The following is an 18,386-nucleotide window of genomic DNA, read 5'->3' as shown; positions in this document are numbered from 1 at the left end:
AACATGGAAAAATGTACCTGTCAGATCCATGGCTAAGGCAAATGTTTTTGGCCAACGAAAAAATAAAGAGGATCATGGGAAATAAAATAGATAACTTTAATTATGTGAAATTACTTTTGCACAAAAAAACCTAATGGAACCAAAATTAGAAGGAAAACAGAAAACTGGGCCAAAATTTTTTTTTTTGGCAAGTTTCTCTGATAAAGATTTTGTTTCTCAAATATATAGGAAGCTGAGGCAAATTTATAAAAAATAAGAGCCATTCCCCAATTGGTAAATGGTCCAAGGATATGAACAGGCATTTTTCAGAAGAAATCAAAGCCATCAATAGTTATGGGAAAAAATGCTCTAAATCACTACTGATTGGTGAAATGCACATTAAAAGAACACTGAGATATCACCTTACATCTGTCAGATTTGCTAACATGACAGAAAAGGAAAATGACAAATGCTGGAGGGAATATGGAAAAATTGGGAAACTAATACGCTGTTGGTGAAGTTGTGATCTATTTAGAGAACAATTTGAAACTATACCCAACAGGCTATGCAACTGTGCATACCCTTTAACCCAAAGATATCATTACTGGGTCTGTAACACAAACAGATCAAAGAAAAGGGAAAAGGACCTATTTGTACAAAAAATATTTATAGCAGCTCTTTTTATGGTGTAAAGAATTGGAAATTGAGATGCCCATCAATTGGGGAATGGCTGAACAAATTGTGATATATGATTGTGATGGAATACTACTGTATTATGAGAAATAATGAGCAGGATGGCATCAGAAAAACCTAAGAAGACATATATGAACTCATGCAAAGTGAAGTGAGCAGAACCAAGAGAATATTTTACACAGTTGCAGTAATATTGTGAGGATGATCAGTGGTAAAAGACTTAGTTACTCTGATCAAGACAGTAATCCAAGACAATTCCAAAGGACTCATGATGAAAAAACATACTTTCCACCTCCAGAGGGAGAACTGATGAACTCTGAGTACTTTCAGATTGAAGCATACTTTCTTTTGCTTTTTTTGTTTTTCTTGTTTTATTGTCTACTTTCTTATGCAACATGGCTGTTTTGGAAGTACGTTTTGCATGACTTCACATGTGGAATCAATATCAAATTGCTTGCATTCTCAAGGAAGGGGTCAGGATGGGAAGGAATTTTAAACTCAAAATTTTTAAAAATTGTTAAATATTTTTTTACATTTAATTGGGAAATATTTAATAAAATAAAGATTTGTTAAAAAGATTTTATGGAGGTGAGAAAGAAGACATATGGGTTAGCATTGGCTGATGTCTTGGCTTCCTTATTTTCTTAATGACACCATCTGTTATATTTTCTGTTCTTTTAGAATCTTTACCTTTCTGAAATGTTGAAATTTAATTTCTAATTACTTTCAAAATGATAAGCACAAATTTCTTCTCTGTATAGTTGATCTGACTCTACTACTCCTTATGACTTCATCTTAAGTGTCATTTCAACTTACTGATAGAATCACTAACATCCAAATGTCATGATGCCACTGTTATTGATGAGGAGGATAGATTGCTGTACAAATATTGGCATATCTATATAATTTTGCGTATTATTTGTTGTCCTCTTTCCAGTTTTATCTTAAAAACATTGTGGATATCATCTGACTTAGTTGAGTTTTACATGAAGCTTTCCTGCAGGCTGTTTTCCCTTTTGCTATTCTTTGCTATTTTGTGAGGAGTTATTACTAGTTGGAAGTAAAAGCTTGAGACTTGATATGTAGATCTGGTAGTCATCTGCATTAAGGTGGGAACTGAAGCCAGGGGAATAGATGGAATCCCAAAAGAGAGGATGTAGAGAGGTAGCAAAGAGGATCTAAGCACAGTCTTGGGTGCCTGCCTTTAGGGTGCAGGAAGGAAACATTGAGCCATTAAAAGGGCAGTCAGTCAGATAGGAGAACTAGCAACAGAACAGTGTCGTCAAAGTCACGGAAGAGTCAAATGTTCATGAGGTCTGCAGTGTCCAGTGCTATGCAAAGGTTAAGGAAAATGGGGACAAAGAAAAAAGCATTAGATTTGACATTTCAGAAGTAATTAGTAACCTTGGAGAGAGTATTTTTATTCAAGTGGTAGAGACAAGAGCCATATCGCGAAGCGTTGAGGTCAGTAAATGAATAGTAAAGTGAAGCTATTGTGTATGGATCTTTTTGTAGGAGTTAGATTTGAACAGGGAGGGGGATGTTTGATGCTTGAAATATTACTGTTCATTGTTCTGAGTGTACAGTTTATTACACTGCTCTCAGTTTTTACCACTGGAAAGCATTACCTTGATGAATAGGGAAGTGGCTAGGGAATTCATTTAAGTCTCTACCTCATGGATAGAAGTAGATAGGCCCAGTGATACAGTAGATAGAGAAATGGCTTTTAAACCAGAGGATTCAGGTTCAAATCCTGGCTCAGCTATTTCTATGTAAGTGATCCTGGGCAAGTTAGTCCTTCTGGGCCCAGTTTCTTCACCTGTAAAATAACAGGACTATACTAGATGCCCTTTAAAGCCCCTCTGCCTCTAAATCTATAATCTATGAGCCTTGAGGTAAGTGAAAGGTTTAAGTGGTATAAGAATGTTAGGGAGAAGTTTATCCTCATATACAGGAAGAAAGAAAAACCTTGAGTTCTGTGTGGACCCAGACTAGAAAGGGAAATAGAAAACTTTTGAAAATCCTGCCTTGTTTAAAAATTGCCCTTTTTTGGACAGGAAGTGATGAGAAGATGCTGGAAGAAATGACACCAGATGCTAAGGAGTTAATGGCCCTTGCTGACTCTGTGTTTATTAAAATTACTTCTGATCTCCTGAATGGAAAGCTTTTAGTTAGACATATGAACCTAATTGAAAAGCATGAGAAACAAATTCTTCACTTATGGGAATTAAGTAAGTATGAATTTAGGATGTGGGTTTAGGCTTGATGAAAGGTTACAAAGCATCTTAGTAATAATGGTGTTCTGTCTGTATTAATAATGCAATTTGGCAAATATTTATTAAATGCCTACTATGTGCAAAGCACTGGAAATACAAAGAAAATTAATCAGCTCCTGCTTTCAAGGAGCTTTCTTTTTGCTGAGGAATACAACATATATACAAGTAAGTAAATACAAAACAATAAAACTAATTTCCAGAAGTAGAGAGTGTTAATAAGTGAAGAGAATCAGGAAGGGGCCCATGGAGGTGGTGATATCTGAGCTATACTTTGAATAAAGCTAGAAATTCTACAAGGTGGAGGAGATGAAGGAGTGTATTCTAGACCTGAGTGACTATTTCTACAGAGGCACAGAGTGGGAAGTGAGATACATGGGGTACAGTAAGCAGGCTACTTGGACTTCCATGGACAGGCAGGAAGGAGAGTTAATATGAACTAAGGATGGGAATGTATTCTGTGCTCTCAACTATTCCTGGTTTAGAGGGTGATGCTTATGATGTTCAATAGACTCAGGTCAACAGTGGCTTGTTGCTGGCTGCATGTGTTTGGATTGAAGTAATATAATGACCCTTGAGAAGCTGGAGTTTTTTGAACGTCAGTGATAGTGTATGCAAAAGCGGGGCAGAAATTAAGCCATAGTTGAGAATAATTAAAGGATGTATGTGTCTGTTATCATTGGGCATTTTATTTTCCAGAAAACAATAATCTTTCACCCCAGAAGGAGGAACTTGATTTAAAAGAAGTGGTACCATGGAGAATCTATGAATTACGATATTTAAAAAGACAGCGAAAATTTGTGGAGAGTCTCCTGAAGTTGTGTCGAAAGGTGAAAGAATTGATAAAAGGTGATATCCTTGATGAATTTATATTTTTAAAAAAATAGTCTAGAGGGCTAGAAGATTAAGGGTAGATATAACTACAGAGTTTGGTTTCCATAGAAGTAATTTGTCTCATAAGTTGAGGAATAAATTAAGTATTGGAAAAGAAAGTTATTTCTAGCCTATTCGGGGAAAAAATTCCTAGCAGAGCTTTACTCATTTTAAAATATTATTGAATTAAGTAGTAGGTTGATAGGTACTACAAATATAACTAAGTGTTATCTCATAATGGTGGTGAGGTTTGACATTTAAACTTTAATTTTTGTTGTTCTAAAGTGGACTTTGGAGATATTGAAAAGAAACATTTGGAAGATGTTAGTGGGAAGAGGATGGATGAGGCAATTACAGTGAGACTTTCCCATTCCCCTGCTGTGTATGAGTACAAGACCTATTACAATCTGAGCTCCTGGTTACTGGAGATGGCTGAAAAGGTGAACTCTTTAAAAGATAGCTACATCTTCCAAGTCTGCTGGGAGAAAGAAGCCCAATCACTTGGGGAAAATGATGACAATTCTGAGATGCTGATTCTGAACCTTGAGAATGTATATGAGGTATTATATTCTCCTTCTCACAGAAGATTTTATAGACTTTATAAGGATCTGAAGTCAGGAAAGCTCACATTTGCTGAAGTACATTGTGTTTTCAAAAACTTTGTCAACAAGTATGATGATCTTACTAAAGACCTCAAGATCATGTGCAGGCTGGATCCTGATGACAAGCAGGACTGGATCAGTAAGCGAGTTGGGCAGATCAAGGAATATCACCACCTGCATTTGGCTGTTGATTCAGCCAAGGTCATCTGCAAGGTGAAAGAGGACTTGGGTTTGACTGGTGACTTCACTGTGCTTCAGATATTATTAAGCTTTGTAAGTATGTATGGAATTAGTCAACAAACTGTTGCAATGTATAGGCTTATGGCTTTTTAAAGCCTCCCAGTTTCACAGGCTGATCCTTTTGTCAAGAGGCTTTCCTTAAGAGAATTGGGATTTTATTTCTCTTTGATACTGCATTTTCTTCTCAAAATACCAAGAGGGGTTTAGATTTTTAACTCTGAATAACATTTAAGAATTTAAGTAATTGATCCTTGGTTGGTAAAATGTGATTTATTGCTAAGAGGGAATATTAGCATTGACCCTTTAGGAAAAGAAAAGGGATTTTTTTCTGTTAGGATTTTCCTAAAGGATGACCTTAACAATTTTCTTGGAAAGTTTTCACTTTTGCTTCATCGAGGAGGGGAACCTGATTCCTGAAGATCATGCCCCTGGAGTGTGAACTTGGTGGGTCCTGCCAAGCAGAAAAGTCTCAGAATGAAGTTCTGGTGACACTCCATTGTTTGAGGACCAGCAGAGTTAAGTTCAGAGAAGTACCTTGTGAGGAAGTGAGTCTCCAGGTGAAAATTTTGGCAGCTAGTGGCATAAGTAGATAGAATGCCAGGCCTGGAGTCAGGAAGACTTGAATTCAAATCTGGCCTCAGGCACTTATAGGCTATGTGACCCTCAAGTAACCTCATTTTGCGTCTTCTATAAAATGACTATTATAGTAATAGTACCTACCTCCTCCAAGAGTTACTATTAGGATCAAATGATATAACATTTTTAAAAGCACCTTGCAGACCTTAGAACAGTATAGAAAGGCTAGTGATGATGATCATGATGATGTACCACATTCCCCATTGTGAAGGGTTTAGAATTTCTGTAAGGGAAAGTAATACTCATAAAATTGAAACATGGATCTTTGAGTAAGTCTTTATGTTATTTAGGAAGATTGTTGTTGTTCATTCATATGTTTGTGAGTTCATTTGGGGTTTTCTTGGCAAAGATACTGGAGTAGTTTGCTATTTTCTTCAGCTCATTTTACAGATGAGGAAAGTGAAGCAAACAGGGTGAAGTGACTTGCTCAAGGTCACACAGTAAGTGTCTGAGGCTGGATTTGAACTCTGGAAGATGAGTCTTTGTGACTTTAGGCCCAGCACTCTCTCCACTGTGCCACCTAGTTGCTCCCATTTAGGGAGATAGGAACAGGTTAATTTCTCTTCAATGTAGTAAAATAGTTTACAGGTGAAATATTTTTCTTCCTTGCATTACACTAGCTGCTAGGCTGTGCTCTGATTCTAGCCAGGAGAGCATTTGTTTTAGATGTAAAACAGAAAAAATCCAGGAGACTTCAAAAACAACCTCATTCCCATTTTTCAAGAATGAGGCTCTCTTTGCCTGTTCCTTTTGGCATGGCATCTTACAAGATCCCTAAAAGTTCAGGAAGTTCAGAGAAGGAAATGCCATGTGGTAGACAAAGCTACCAACCCCTGTCTAGTATTGTATGTGGTCCATTCCCAACCTGTAGCAAGATTTTTGCCTTACAGACTGATGAATTTAATGCTGCCAACGAGAAATTGGATCGAATCAGCAATCAACTTATACAGGCCAAACAATTGCTACAGGATATTGATGAGACCCGGCGTCAGTGTCTGGAAGAAATCTCACTGAGGAAAGAATTCATTGGCTGGGTCAAAGAGGCTCTTGAAGGTAACATTGAATGAATTTTAGGATACCAGCAACCCAAATCAAATTTTCGTGATCCACTAACCTTCTAGTTAATTAACTATGTGATTATATACTTCTCAGGGCTCACTTTTTTGACCATGATAGACATCATTTTACAGGCTCTTAGATTTGAAAGGCTAACTAGTCCAAACCTGCACCTGAACAAAAGTCCTCTCTCCGTGTTGGAGAATATGTTACCTGGCAAGCATTTGTCCAGCTCAGGGGTGGGGAACCTGTGCATCAAGGCCACATGTGGCCCTCTAAGTCCTAAGTGTGACCCTTTGACTGAATCCAACTTCACAGAATAATAAAAGGATTTGTTCTGTAAAACTTGGATTTAGTCAAAGGGCCACACTGGAGGACCTAAAGGGCCACATGTGGCCTCAAGGCACAGGTTCCCCACCCCTGATCCAGTCTTTACTTAAAGACATCCAAGGAAATCCCTTCAAGTTCCTAAGGCAGTTCATTCCACTTCTGTAGAACTCTTAACCATTACAAAGTTTTTCTTTACATCAGGTCTAGATCCATCTCTTTGCAACTTTACACCCTTCTTCTCCCCACATCCCATTTTTTCTAGGCTAATATGTCTAGTTCCTTCAAGTAATCCTATATGGTATAATCTCAGGGTCCTTTACCATACTACTTGACCTCATCTGAACACTCCAGATTGTCAGTGTCCTTCCTAAAATAGAGCACCCAGCAGTGAACAAAATATTCCAGCTATGGTCCAGACATCCTAGTCTTGTATACTGTACTTCCTTGAATGTAGCCCAAGATCAAATTAGCTTTTTTGGATGCTATTTCATCTTGATTCATTGAGTGTGTAGTCTGCTAAAGTGCCAGATCTTTTTCAGATGCATTTTTCTGTATACAAGTCACTGATAAAATTGTTCAACTTTACAAGGCCAAGCACAAATTCCTGGAGTACTCCACTAGAGATCTCCTTCTAAGTTTGTTGGGCCATTCATTCATTCATTTATTTGTTTATTACTTTTTGGGGCCTGAGATTTAGAACTGTAAGTGATTTCTGTAGGTATCTAGGTCAACTTCCTTGTTTTTTAGATGAAGAAACTAAGGCCCATAGAGGGAAAGCAGATTGACCAAGGTCAAAAGCACTCAGTAAGAGACAGAACCAGTATTCAAACTAAGTCCTCCAAATCAAGCATTCTTTTATTATACCACACTGTGAACCTTAATCCACCCGGGCTATATCATCAATTCCAAATTATCATGTTGTCCTCAAGAGTAGCATAAATGCCTCTGTCGAATGCTCTTTGCTAGGATCTAGATAAATTAGAACTTAGGCTCACTTACCATTCTAATAATCTTATCAAGCAAGGAAGTGACATTAGTATGTCAAGACCTGTGCATCATGATGACATAGTGGATCTCTGTGATCATTCCTTTTTTTTTTTCTAGCTGGTCAGTAACTTCCTTCAACAATAATCTAGCATGAACTTAAGTTATTATCAAGCTTGCTAATGTATACCCAGCATGAATATGACACTTATATTCATGATTTTCAAAAGTGGGAAGAACTTACCTTTCATTCTCTATCATCTCACCTCTTTTAAGTGCTTGCAGTTTCCTGGGATATAGTTAGTCTGGATCATCTCACCAAGGGCAGCTGAGTGTTCTCTTTATCTTATCTTTTTTCCCTTCTTATTATGGATATCAATGCCTTATTAGTCATTTTCTCCTGGACTTTCTAGTTCATAGATCATTTTCCTTGACAGAGAAAACAAACAGGAGTTGAGTAGTTCTGCCATTTTTGGTCATGTGTTATCCACCCCAAACAATGATCTGACCCTCATGAATCTTTCTCTTTTCTCCAGGGTAGCTAAAATAAGATATTTGCTGATTGTTATCTTTCTATCTATGGCTTTTGTATCTAAGAAAAAAAATTTAGGGTCATTTTTCACAGAGTCTTCCTCTCCCCATTTCTACAGTGACACTTTTTTAGAAATCCCAATTCCCTCTACAATTTATCCCTTTCTTTCATGTGGGATGATATTTTATAACAAAATTATTTATTATTACTTTAATATTTATTTCAATTTTTAAAAAAATTACATTAACATTGAATATCATTGTGACTAACTAAACTTTCATGGTAACTATTTTGATTTTAATTAATTTCAACATATAAAATATCCTAACCATTTGTTTTGGTCACCTTTTCTAGGATTGTAGAAGGATTCTTTATGTCTGTCCTCATTCATTTTTCCTGTTATGGTTGTAACTAGTGTGTTTGTTTTTATTCTTATTCTGTATTTTTCACTGTACATTAAGGGTCTTCATTGATTTCTTTATATTCTTTGTGTACTTGTTGGCATCACAGTTATATAGTATCCCATTATCTTAAAGAACCACAGTTTATCTCTCCTTTTCCCTAATGTTGGATATTTACAATTTTTAGAAATTACTGTTGTTGGACATTTCTAGTTTTTGGAAATTATGTGTGATGTTTCTATAAAAATATTAAAACATAGCTTTCTTTTTAAATTTTAAATGAAACTTTCAGGGTATATTCCCAACAATGGAATGATTATATGGAAGGGTATGGGTCACTCATTGGCCCTAAATAATATCAGCAGGACTAAAGCTTTGATTGTGGAGGATGGAGGGAAAAGAGAAAAAGGAGAAGAGAAAAAAAATGAGACAGTAAAAATAGTTGGAGATGGGAATAAAAGAAGTAAAAAGAGAAGGATATGTCACAATGAATTGTAAAGTGTCTTTAGTAGTTGACTCCAGTGTTATTCAATAGCTCCTATGCGACTTAGCAGTTACTTACCCTTTTTTCATAGTCTCAGTGAGGTTTAGAAGCTATATTTAATTGATCCACAGGATTCCTATATGGTAGATAAATAAGACATAAGCAGTTTTTAATTCTGCTTTTTCAAACTGATGATACTAGACTGACTTGTTCAAGGCTTTGATGCATTGGTAAAGTTGTAAAGAGAATCCAGAAGTACTAATTTTTTATTCAATGTTCTCTACTCATTAAACTGCACTAAGTCCCACAGTCATCATAATCCCTTTGTCATTTGCACTTTTTCTGAAATAAAAAAATAGATCAACAGCTCTCTATTACTTATTCCCTATCAAATCTCTAAGCCAAATGTTTTGTGAGGGATCCTTGCATGAGCTTTTAATATCACCATTCTCAAAGAAATTAATTCTGATTCTGGTACTTTCTTCCCAAGATATTAATGAGCTAAAGGTATTTGTGGACCTGGCCTCCATCTCAGCGGGAGAGAATGACATGGATGTGGACCGAGTGGCCTGTTTCCATGATGCTGTACAAGGCTATGCTTCAATATTATATAAGCTTGAGATTCAGGCAGGCTTTAAAGAGTTTATGGAACAATTGAAAGAACTATGGAAAGCTCTGGAAAATGACCAGCATCTGCCCAAGAAACTGGTAAGTATTAATTCTGGCTTCAGAGAAGTGCAACCTATTTCTTTTCTGTAATTTTAAAGATTTCCTCTTTTGTGCTTGTTTTGGGTTTATTTATTTGTCAGTGTTCTTAGGTTTTTTTTTTAAATGCATGTTCAGTTCATTTCAGATGACTTATCTGAAGAATGAATCAGAGTTCTTAATACACTTGGAACTGTGCCACTTGATAGAACAGTGAGAAGTGTTTTCCAGTAGAAGTACCTAATGAGATATGCAGTGGATGTTGGATGTCTGTTTGGCAGTTGGGGAAATTTAAGAAGAAATATACTTGGTCATTTCCATTTTAACCATTGAAAGAAGTCCAAATTAAACTCTGACAAAAATATAAAACATAGTAAAACCATTGATTTAATTCTCTCTGTTGTGCCTAGTGACTAAAAAGAGTGCCTACTGTTTTTGCATTGTCTTCTCATTTATTGCTCTTCTCCATTATTCCCAAGACCACCATATACTAATTAGTTTCCAGTTTTGCAATTCAAGGCAGCATGGTTGACTTCAGGAGGTGAACCAGGATTGTGTCAGTCCTTGTGTTTGTAGGTTTCTTGATCAGAAGAGAGAGTGAATGTGATTCTTTGGATTTTGGTCCATATTCTCAATTGTTTTCCTAACAGCGTGATTCTGCTCGATACCTGGAGTGGCTAAAAACAGTAAAGGATAGTCATGGATCTGTAGAATTGTCATCCTTGTCTTTGGCAACAGCCATTAACAACAAAGGCATCTACATTATCAAACTTCCCAAAGATGGTCAGAAGGTAAGAGAGCTGAAGTTCTTATCCAATGGGGATAAATGTTTCTGATAACATCCTCATTATAGAGGTTTCACAGGAGGTCATACCTCCTTCTGGATTTCATTCAATATCTTTTCTTTTATCTTATAAGCATGTATTTGGGTATTTTTGAAGATTCTCTAGCCAGTCTGTTTTCTTTTTAGTGAATACTGACGCTATGGTTTTTTTTTGTTTGTAATCACAAACTTATTTCTCAGTTTCTCTTGGATTCTTGATCTTTTTAGCCACTTTTGCCTCATTTTCCAAAAATGTGAGTTGCTTCTAAGATATTCCCACAAAGGTTTATGTAGTACAGTGGTACATTACTTCTGATCTTAAAAACTACTAGAAATTCAAATGAAGTTCGCAGTATAAAGCTTCCTTGTTTAAATCCATATTTGAGCTCCCAGTGCAGATTTAAACTAGGATAGTCTAGTGGCATGGATCCAAGTACCTCAAAGAGATATGATGGCTGAAGAAGCATTTAGACCCCAAGTGTACATGGCTACCTCCTTTGGAAGATTGAATATACTTTAAGAGACCAGATATATAGGGTTAGTAGTATGGTGCTTCGGCTTTTATTTTCCTTGAACCTTGAGGCTGTGCCTCTCAACGAAGTGAGTTCTGTTTTGTGAGGTCCCATTGTTTTTCTTTTTTTGAAAAATATTTTCAAAAGTAATTTTTGTTGAAATTTCTTGTTTTAACCTCTCTTTCATTTTCAAATCCCTCCACCCCTCTCAGTGAGCCTTTCCATGTAACAAGAAATAAAAAAGAGGGAGGAAAAGTAGTTCAGCAGAACAAATCATCATGTTAATTGAGTTTGACAGTATGTGCAATGTGTCATGCCTATAGTCTTAACACCTCTCCAAAGAAGGGAGAGAAGCTCATTGCTTTTTACCAATCCCTTTTTCTCCACATCAGGGTGCATTTATGATAACTTACTTTCTCATGATTTTCTCTCTATGGTTTCCCCATTGCCTATTAGCTAGAATTTTTATTTGTCCATATAACATTCTGTTGTTTTTGCATACTTATCTTATTCCCCTAATAAAGATTGTGAGTTCCTTCAGGGAAGAGACTGTTTTGTTTTTGTCTTCGTATTTGTTTATGACTTTAATATGGTAGGTACTTAGCAAAGAGGTAGCAAAGTTCTTTGTTAATGAGAAATTAATGACTTATTTCCCTGGCAATGAATAAATTCCTAAGAAATCACAAAGTTCTAGGCTGTACTTTTTCAAATCCTGGTTGGGTAGTAGATACTTTTCTGCATTAACCATAATGGTTCTGCAGGAAGAACTATATGACCTTGGTGCCTTTTGTAGGTTTCCCTGGACACAGTATTACATTTGAGGCTTCTTGAAAAACATGAAGATCATGAAGAAGTGCGCCGTTATTCGTTAGAGGAACTGAAGGAACTTCTTAACAAGTTGATGCTGATGTCTGGCAAGAAAGACCAAAATCATATTGAAGTGGATAAATTCTCAGAGGTCAGAATTCTGTATCTGTTATCAGGCCATCACCTGATGTGTTATTTACCATCTTTGTGACATGGAGGGGTATACATTTTTCAGTTTCATCTCAGGTTGAGTGGTTTGGGAAACTGAAAATAATGATTCGTGTTTTTAATTGATACTAAAAGCAACAGAATATGAAGGCTACAAAGGGTCAAAGTGGATTAAGCTGGAGTTTGTGTCTCCATGGTGTGATATGTGGTTGGCCCTTTGGTAGGCAGTTTCCTTTTAAGATCTTTTAAGTGAATTTTCCCCTTGTTTTCTCAGGGAATATATCTATATGAGATGGAAATAATACATTTGGAAGTCCCTGATGGGAAGGCTAACTTGTTCTATTCTCTACTACCCTTACTTTATGATTTGGTAGAGAATTCAGAGTGCCCAAAGATTCAGTTGATCATTATTTATGAAAGCCATTTTCTTATATACTAGTCTGATGAGAAAGGTGAGGCCTTTTTTAGGGAAAGGACAAAGCAGCTAAGATAAGTGGCAAATACAGGAATCTTTCCCTGTTATTTTTAATAACAACAATAACAATATCACGTTATACTGTCTTAATATTCTCTTGTAAAAACTACCTCTCATTTTCATCTTTGCTAGGTATTTTGTAATATCCAGAGACTTGCCCATGCCTTTATAAACCTTTATACTGCTGGAAATGTGCTGTTCAGGTCTTGGAAGGCTACAGTATATTGCTCCCCCAGGAGTCAGATTTGTGTACAAATGAACTTCTACTTGGATACTGTAGGACAGCTCACTGGAGATGGGGAAGTGACTGAAGTCCTAGCATCCCTGTGTAAGCAGATGGAACTCTTCCTGGAGAACTGGAAAAGATTCATGATTGAGAAGAGGTCTAAGTACTTTTATCTCAACTATTACACTGCTGAACAGTTAGTTTACCTGTGCATGGAGCTCAAGAATCAGAAACCCAGTGAAGCTGCCTTAGCTATGCTATCCTTCATCAAAAAAAATTGCACCAAATTTGATGTCTTTAAAATTTTGAATACGTCTTATGGAGTACCATCCGGACACCATACGAACCAGGTCGACTTGAATGAATTACAGTTGGTGCTATCCTCTGAGCCAGACCTCATGGGCAAGGTCAAGGTAATATGGGACTTTTACATGAGTTGCATGAGTGCCTTCCTGCCTAATTGCTTGAATATTGACTCTCTTGGTCATTGCTTGGCTTCCCTGTCAGAGATGGGAGAGGCTCCCACTGAGCGGCATCTCCCGCAAGGCTTGCAGGCTGGCCAACCTAATCTTATCACTTGCCCTCATTCTGATGTGCTGTCTGTGGCCCTGGCTATCTACATGGAGACTCCCCGCCAGCCCCTGCCCACATATGATGAGGTGCTGCTCTGTACCCCTCTGACAACATATGAAGAGGTGTCACTGTTCCTGCGCCGTTGCCTCACCCTGGGGTACCGGGGGCACAAGGTCTACAGTCTGCTGTATGCGGATGAGCTCAGCTATGAGGTGAGCTGTCAGGTGGAAGAACTGTTTCAGAACTTGTGTGTGCAGTGCCACAGGGAAGACTACCAACTGGTGATCGTCTGCAACAGTGATCGGGATCACTGTTATATCCCCTCTGTCTTCAGCCAGTACAAAGTCCTTGTGACCCCTCAGCATTCTCTCATGGACATTCAGGCATATCTACATAGTCATTACCAAGTCTCACATCAGACCCATTCAGCAGCTTCGGTGTTTAAGGACCGGGTTTGTGTGAAGGTCGTGACCTCCAAGAGAGCAGGCGTTGGTAATGATTTATAACTTTGATTTATACTTTTTCTTTTCTTTTGAGAAACTAAAGGTATTTGACATATTACCTTGACATACGGTCATATTTATTTTACTGATGGAGAAACTGAAGTCCAGAAAGCTTCTAATTCTTTATGCTATATATCAATACCCGTGATAGAAGACAGTCTTCTTCTTCCCACTCGTGACTCCCAATGTTTAGTTATTCCTGTTCATGTTGCTTACCTCTTCTGTATGAGACTTTGCCTTTTAAATAATGTTTTCAGTCTCTTGCTTATATACAGTATGACATTCTACTTTCTCATTTGTGATGTAAAGAAGACTGTAACATTCCCTGGTAACTATCACATGCAGCATGGGGTAGTGGAAAGAACCTTGGACTAAGGAAGAAGACCTGGAAATCTAATCCCTGCTCTCCCAATTTCTAATTGTGCGACGTTTGTCACTTCAACTTCCTGGGTTAGACTAAATGTTTTCTAAAATTTCCACAGTTCTGACATTTTAGGGTTCTGTTGTTGCCATCTTTTACAAATGTGGACTGTCAGGATCAGAGAAATCTTGACTCTTCAGTTACTACTGTGTGCTCTTCTTTTTGCTGGTAGTTTTGATTTATATGAAAATAGGATTGATACTAAAATATTTGGAGGGAAATAAGTTCCAATTATCTCTAGCTTCATTCCAATAATAGACAGTATTATAAGCCTTCAATGAATGAAAACTACCCCCACGGAAATACTTCTTTTGCCACAATTGCCTTTTCAGATTTATTTAGATCCTTGTTGAGAAAGTAGTATGGTATACTATATATAAGCAAGATATTGAAAACTCTAGGGCTATGAGAAGGCTTTTATCAGCTTTTGGTTGTTATATATAATACTGTGAAGTTTATGCATAGACCTGTATCTTTTGGAATTCTTCTACACACATCTGTTTTCTTTTTTCATTTTCCCACAAAATACCTGGAGCTCTAATTCATATATTTCAATGCCATAGGAAAATCCCTTTATGTAAAGAGGCTTCATAGCAAACTGAAACATGAAAATTCTGGGGAGGAAGTACCTCTGAAGACCATTCGATTGATTGAGCCCCAGGTGGATGAAAGCAAAGTGCTAGCATCCCTCCTGCCTTTCTTGAATGTAAAATACCAGAAAAATCCCATGCTTATCCACCTGGACATCACATCTTCAGTAAGTGCTTTGGCTTTTAATGATTTTATTGCCCGAGTAGCTAAGATTTTAGAAAGACAAGTATCCCGCTAAATAGCTTAGATTTTATTGGTGTTTTTTTTTAATGTGTTTTAATTTGATCTAATTTTCAACTCGAAATTCTTTCACTCTTCCTTTCTCTTCCACACCCATTGAGAAGGCAGGAAAAATAAAACTCATTACAAATATGTATAGTTTGCATTAGCCATGTCCAAAAAAAAAAAAAAAAGAGAGAGAGAAAAGAAATAAAAAAAGAAAGGAAGAAAAATATACTTCAGTCTGTACTCTGAGTCCATCAGGTCTCTAGATAGCATGTTTTATCACATGTTCTTTGGAATTGTGGCTGGTCATTGTGTTAATCAGAGCTTACCGTCTTTCAAAGTTTATTATCTTTACAATATTGCCATTAATATATGTTATTCTTCTGGTTCTTTGTACTTTATTTTGCTTCAGTTCATATAGTCTTCCCAGGTCTTCCTGAAACTATACCCTTCATCATTTCTTATAGCACAGTAGTATTCTGTCACATTTATAAAACTACAACTAATTTAGCCATTCCCCAATATATGGGCAACCTCTCAGCTTCCAATTCTTTGCCATCACAGATGGAGCTTTAGATATTTTTGTACATTGTTAGAGTATGTTTTGCTTAATCAATGTCCCCCTTAATTTTCCTTGTTCTTATTCCTCATTCTGCCTTCTCCTCTTTACTTGCCGTTTCTCTGTTGAATGAAATATGTTATATCTAGACAGTATATGTATTCTTCCCTTCTTTGACCATTTCAAATAAAGTAAGGTTCAAGTATCATCCACTCCCTTCAACTCTTTCCTTCTTGTTTGCATAGATATCTAATTGTACACTCTGATTGTGAGATGATTTTTCTTACCTTCTTCCTTTCTCCAACCCTGATTATATTCTTTCTCCCCCTTTCTGTTATTTCAAGACATAATAGAACCACTCCCAGGTCTTCTGTCTAATTAGACTCCCTTTGTGATCCCTCATGATTATAGGTTTCAGAGGGGACACATTAGAATGCATTTTATTCTTTTTCTATTTCTTTTGACTTCTGTGTTTATACTTTCTATGCAGCTCTGGTCTTTTCATCAGGAATGTTTGGAAGGTCTCTACCAACTTTTCTTTTATGATTTCTTTGAATATGATGTCTAGGCTTTCAGGTAGTAAATTGCATCTTAAGTTTTCTCTTGATCTATTTTTCAGGTAATTTGTTTTTGTTATGACATAACTTACGTTTTTCTTCTGTGCTTTCAGTCTTTTGATTTTGTTTTTTATTATTTCTTGTTGATTCATGGAGTAACTAGCCTCTATTGGATCCATTCTAATTTACAGAGTTTGTTGCTTGCACAAGGTTTTGTTATCACTTATTCCAAGCTCTTAATTCCCTTTCCAATTCTTTCTTCCATAGTTCTCATTTCCTTTCTGTTTTTTCTTCTAGTACTATCATTTTATTTATAAAAACATTTTTAACTCTTTTTAAAAAAACAAACTCTTCATATCTTCTAGGAATTCTAGTTGAATTTGTGTCCAAGTTGTAGTTTTCTTTTAGCTTTTACTTAGCTTGCTTACTTACTCACATTTAGCTTACTTACTTACATTCTCTTCTTTTGGGTTTATGTTTTGTGTGTCCCTGTCACCATAATACCTCTTTGAGGTCTGGCCTAATTCCTGACTTCAGACTATCTTAAAGCCAGGGTCTTTTTACTTCCAGAAGGTATGTTTGGGTTCATCTTGCTGCCCTTTTCTTGAGGTACTTAGTATTAGGTTATTCTAGGATCTCAGGAACAGCTCAGATTAAGGCCTTGTATGTTTTTAGTGCTCCCAAAGCTGTTACAATGCAAAATCTGATCATTTCCCCGTTGTTGAGAACTCTGCAAGTCCCTTCCCTGGATTTGTGTCTGAGCAGTAGGCCTATGGGTTTTCCCGGAAACACTTGGAGTCAATAGACTCTTGTCGGGCTCAGTTATTCTGACAGCTAGAAAGCTGTGCTGGTTCAATGACAAACTGTAGGTTTCTGTTAAGTCTGAGATTCCTTTAATTTTAATCTGGTCTAGAAGGTGGATCTGAGACCCTGCTTCCCCTGTGGTTTTCAAGCCATGCAACAGCTGCTTGCTTCTGAACTGGCTCCATTCTTAATACACAGCCTGGGGACTGCTTCTACTCCCAGAATGCCACTGCTAGATAGAGGTCCCGTCCTCAATCCATCGTGGATCTGTGATCTAAAACTGAGTAGTGGGTGACAGAACTTATATTTGGCACTTTTTCCTGAAACCATATAGAAGTTTAGGCCCTTCTGTGCTGGATATGAGACCTCTTCTTGTCCTAGTGCATAGCTCCTACTTGCATTGGAATGCTCCTTATGCCTCTGGCTAGAACCTGTCCCCATTCTTAGCAGGCCAATTTGGGCTGGAAAAATTCCCTGATAGAAATTTCCTAATTGGATTTCCTAATTAGGGTGTCATCTGATGAATTTTCTAGATCTGTTTGGAAGAGGTGGAAGTTTGAGGGGTGGTAGAGTTTGCTGTACTTCTTCCTGCTACTTTGCTATCTTAGCTTTACTGTAACTCTTTCATAGTTTTCTTTAATCCATATGATTCTCTTTGTCCTTAGGTACAAACTGGAATTTGGGAATTTCTTTTCAAGCTGCTGATTTTACAGTACCTGATGGATACGAATGGGAAAATGTGGCTTCGACATAAGTGCCATTTATATGTCATTGAAATCTTGGAAATGATTTCCACAGTACCAAAGAGGCCATCAAAGTTGGTAGGTATCCAAAACATTTTGTTAGCATTGTTCTAAGAGGGCTTGTTGCCTCCTCCAAGTCTGATTGTGTATTAGGGTTCTTTCTTTTTTGCAGAATGAAATTTGCATTTAATAGCTATAAAGTAAAAAAAAAAACGTGCAGGAGATTTGTCATGGAATTTCAAAGCCCAAATATCTTTTTATTGAGTATATAAACTGAAACTTTCTCCATTAAAAATATATTGGTCCTAATTTCTTTTGAGTTTTGCCTAATTAGAATTCTCTTTATGTCTATATTGAATACCGTGCTGTGCTTGGTATTCTAAGATGTTACTCCATTAATAGGTAATACAGGATTCAGATTTCATAAAACCAGCTAAAATTTACAAATTTAGTTCAGTATTTTTATAGCTTAAAGATTTGAACTTTGTATAATACTATATTTTGGTCAGTTAAGGTAAGAAATTCCTATTCCATGCATTTGTGAAAGAAAAGAACTAAGAGTTATTTATACTAATTACATTGTATATTCTCTGACAGTCTATGAATGTTTG

General features: G+C 36.8%; 1 protein-coding gene across 1 annotated transcript in view; it reads left to right on the top strand.

Moving 5' to 3' along the window:
• Nucleotides 1-18,386, top strand: part of RNF213 (ring finger protein 213) — a 108,646-nt gene that overhangs the window by 25,359 nt on the left and 64,901 nt on the right. Inside the window, exons 8-17 of the mRNA XM_027850138.1 lie at nt 2,730-2,903; nt 3,645-3,794; nt 4,104-4,693; nt 6,187-6,349; nt 9,574-9,791; nt 10,439-10,579; nt 11,917-12,081; nt 12,706-13,864; nt 14,860-15,053; nt 17,698-17,853. Of these exons, the coding sequence (XP_027705939.1) occupies nt 2,730-2,903; nt 3,645-3,794; nt 4,104-4,693; nt 6,187-6,349; nt 9,574-9,791; nt 10,439-10,579; nt 11,917-12,081; nt 12,706-13,864; nt 14,860-15,053; nt 17,698-17,853 (3,110 nt within the window). The remainder of the gene's footprint in view (nt 1-2,729; nt 2,904-3,644; nt 3,795-4,103; nt 4,694-6,186; nt 6,350-9,573; nt 9,792-10,438; nt 10,580-11,916; nt 12,082-12,705; nt 13,865-14,859; nt 15,054-17,697; nt 17,854-18,386) is intronic.

This window comes from Vombatus ursinus, unplaced genomic scaffold, assembly GCF_900497805.2.
Source record: "Vombatus ursinus unplaced genomic scaffold, bare-nosed wombat genome assembly UNPS02008996.1, whole genome shotgun sequence".
In the NCBI taxonomy this organism is placed as follows: Eukaryota; Metazoa; Chordata; class Mammalia; order Diprotodontia; family Vombatidae; genus Vombatus; species Vombatus ursinus.
This window is presented reverse-complemented; position numbering and strand designations above follow the sequence as displayed.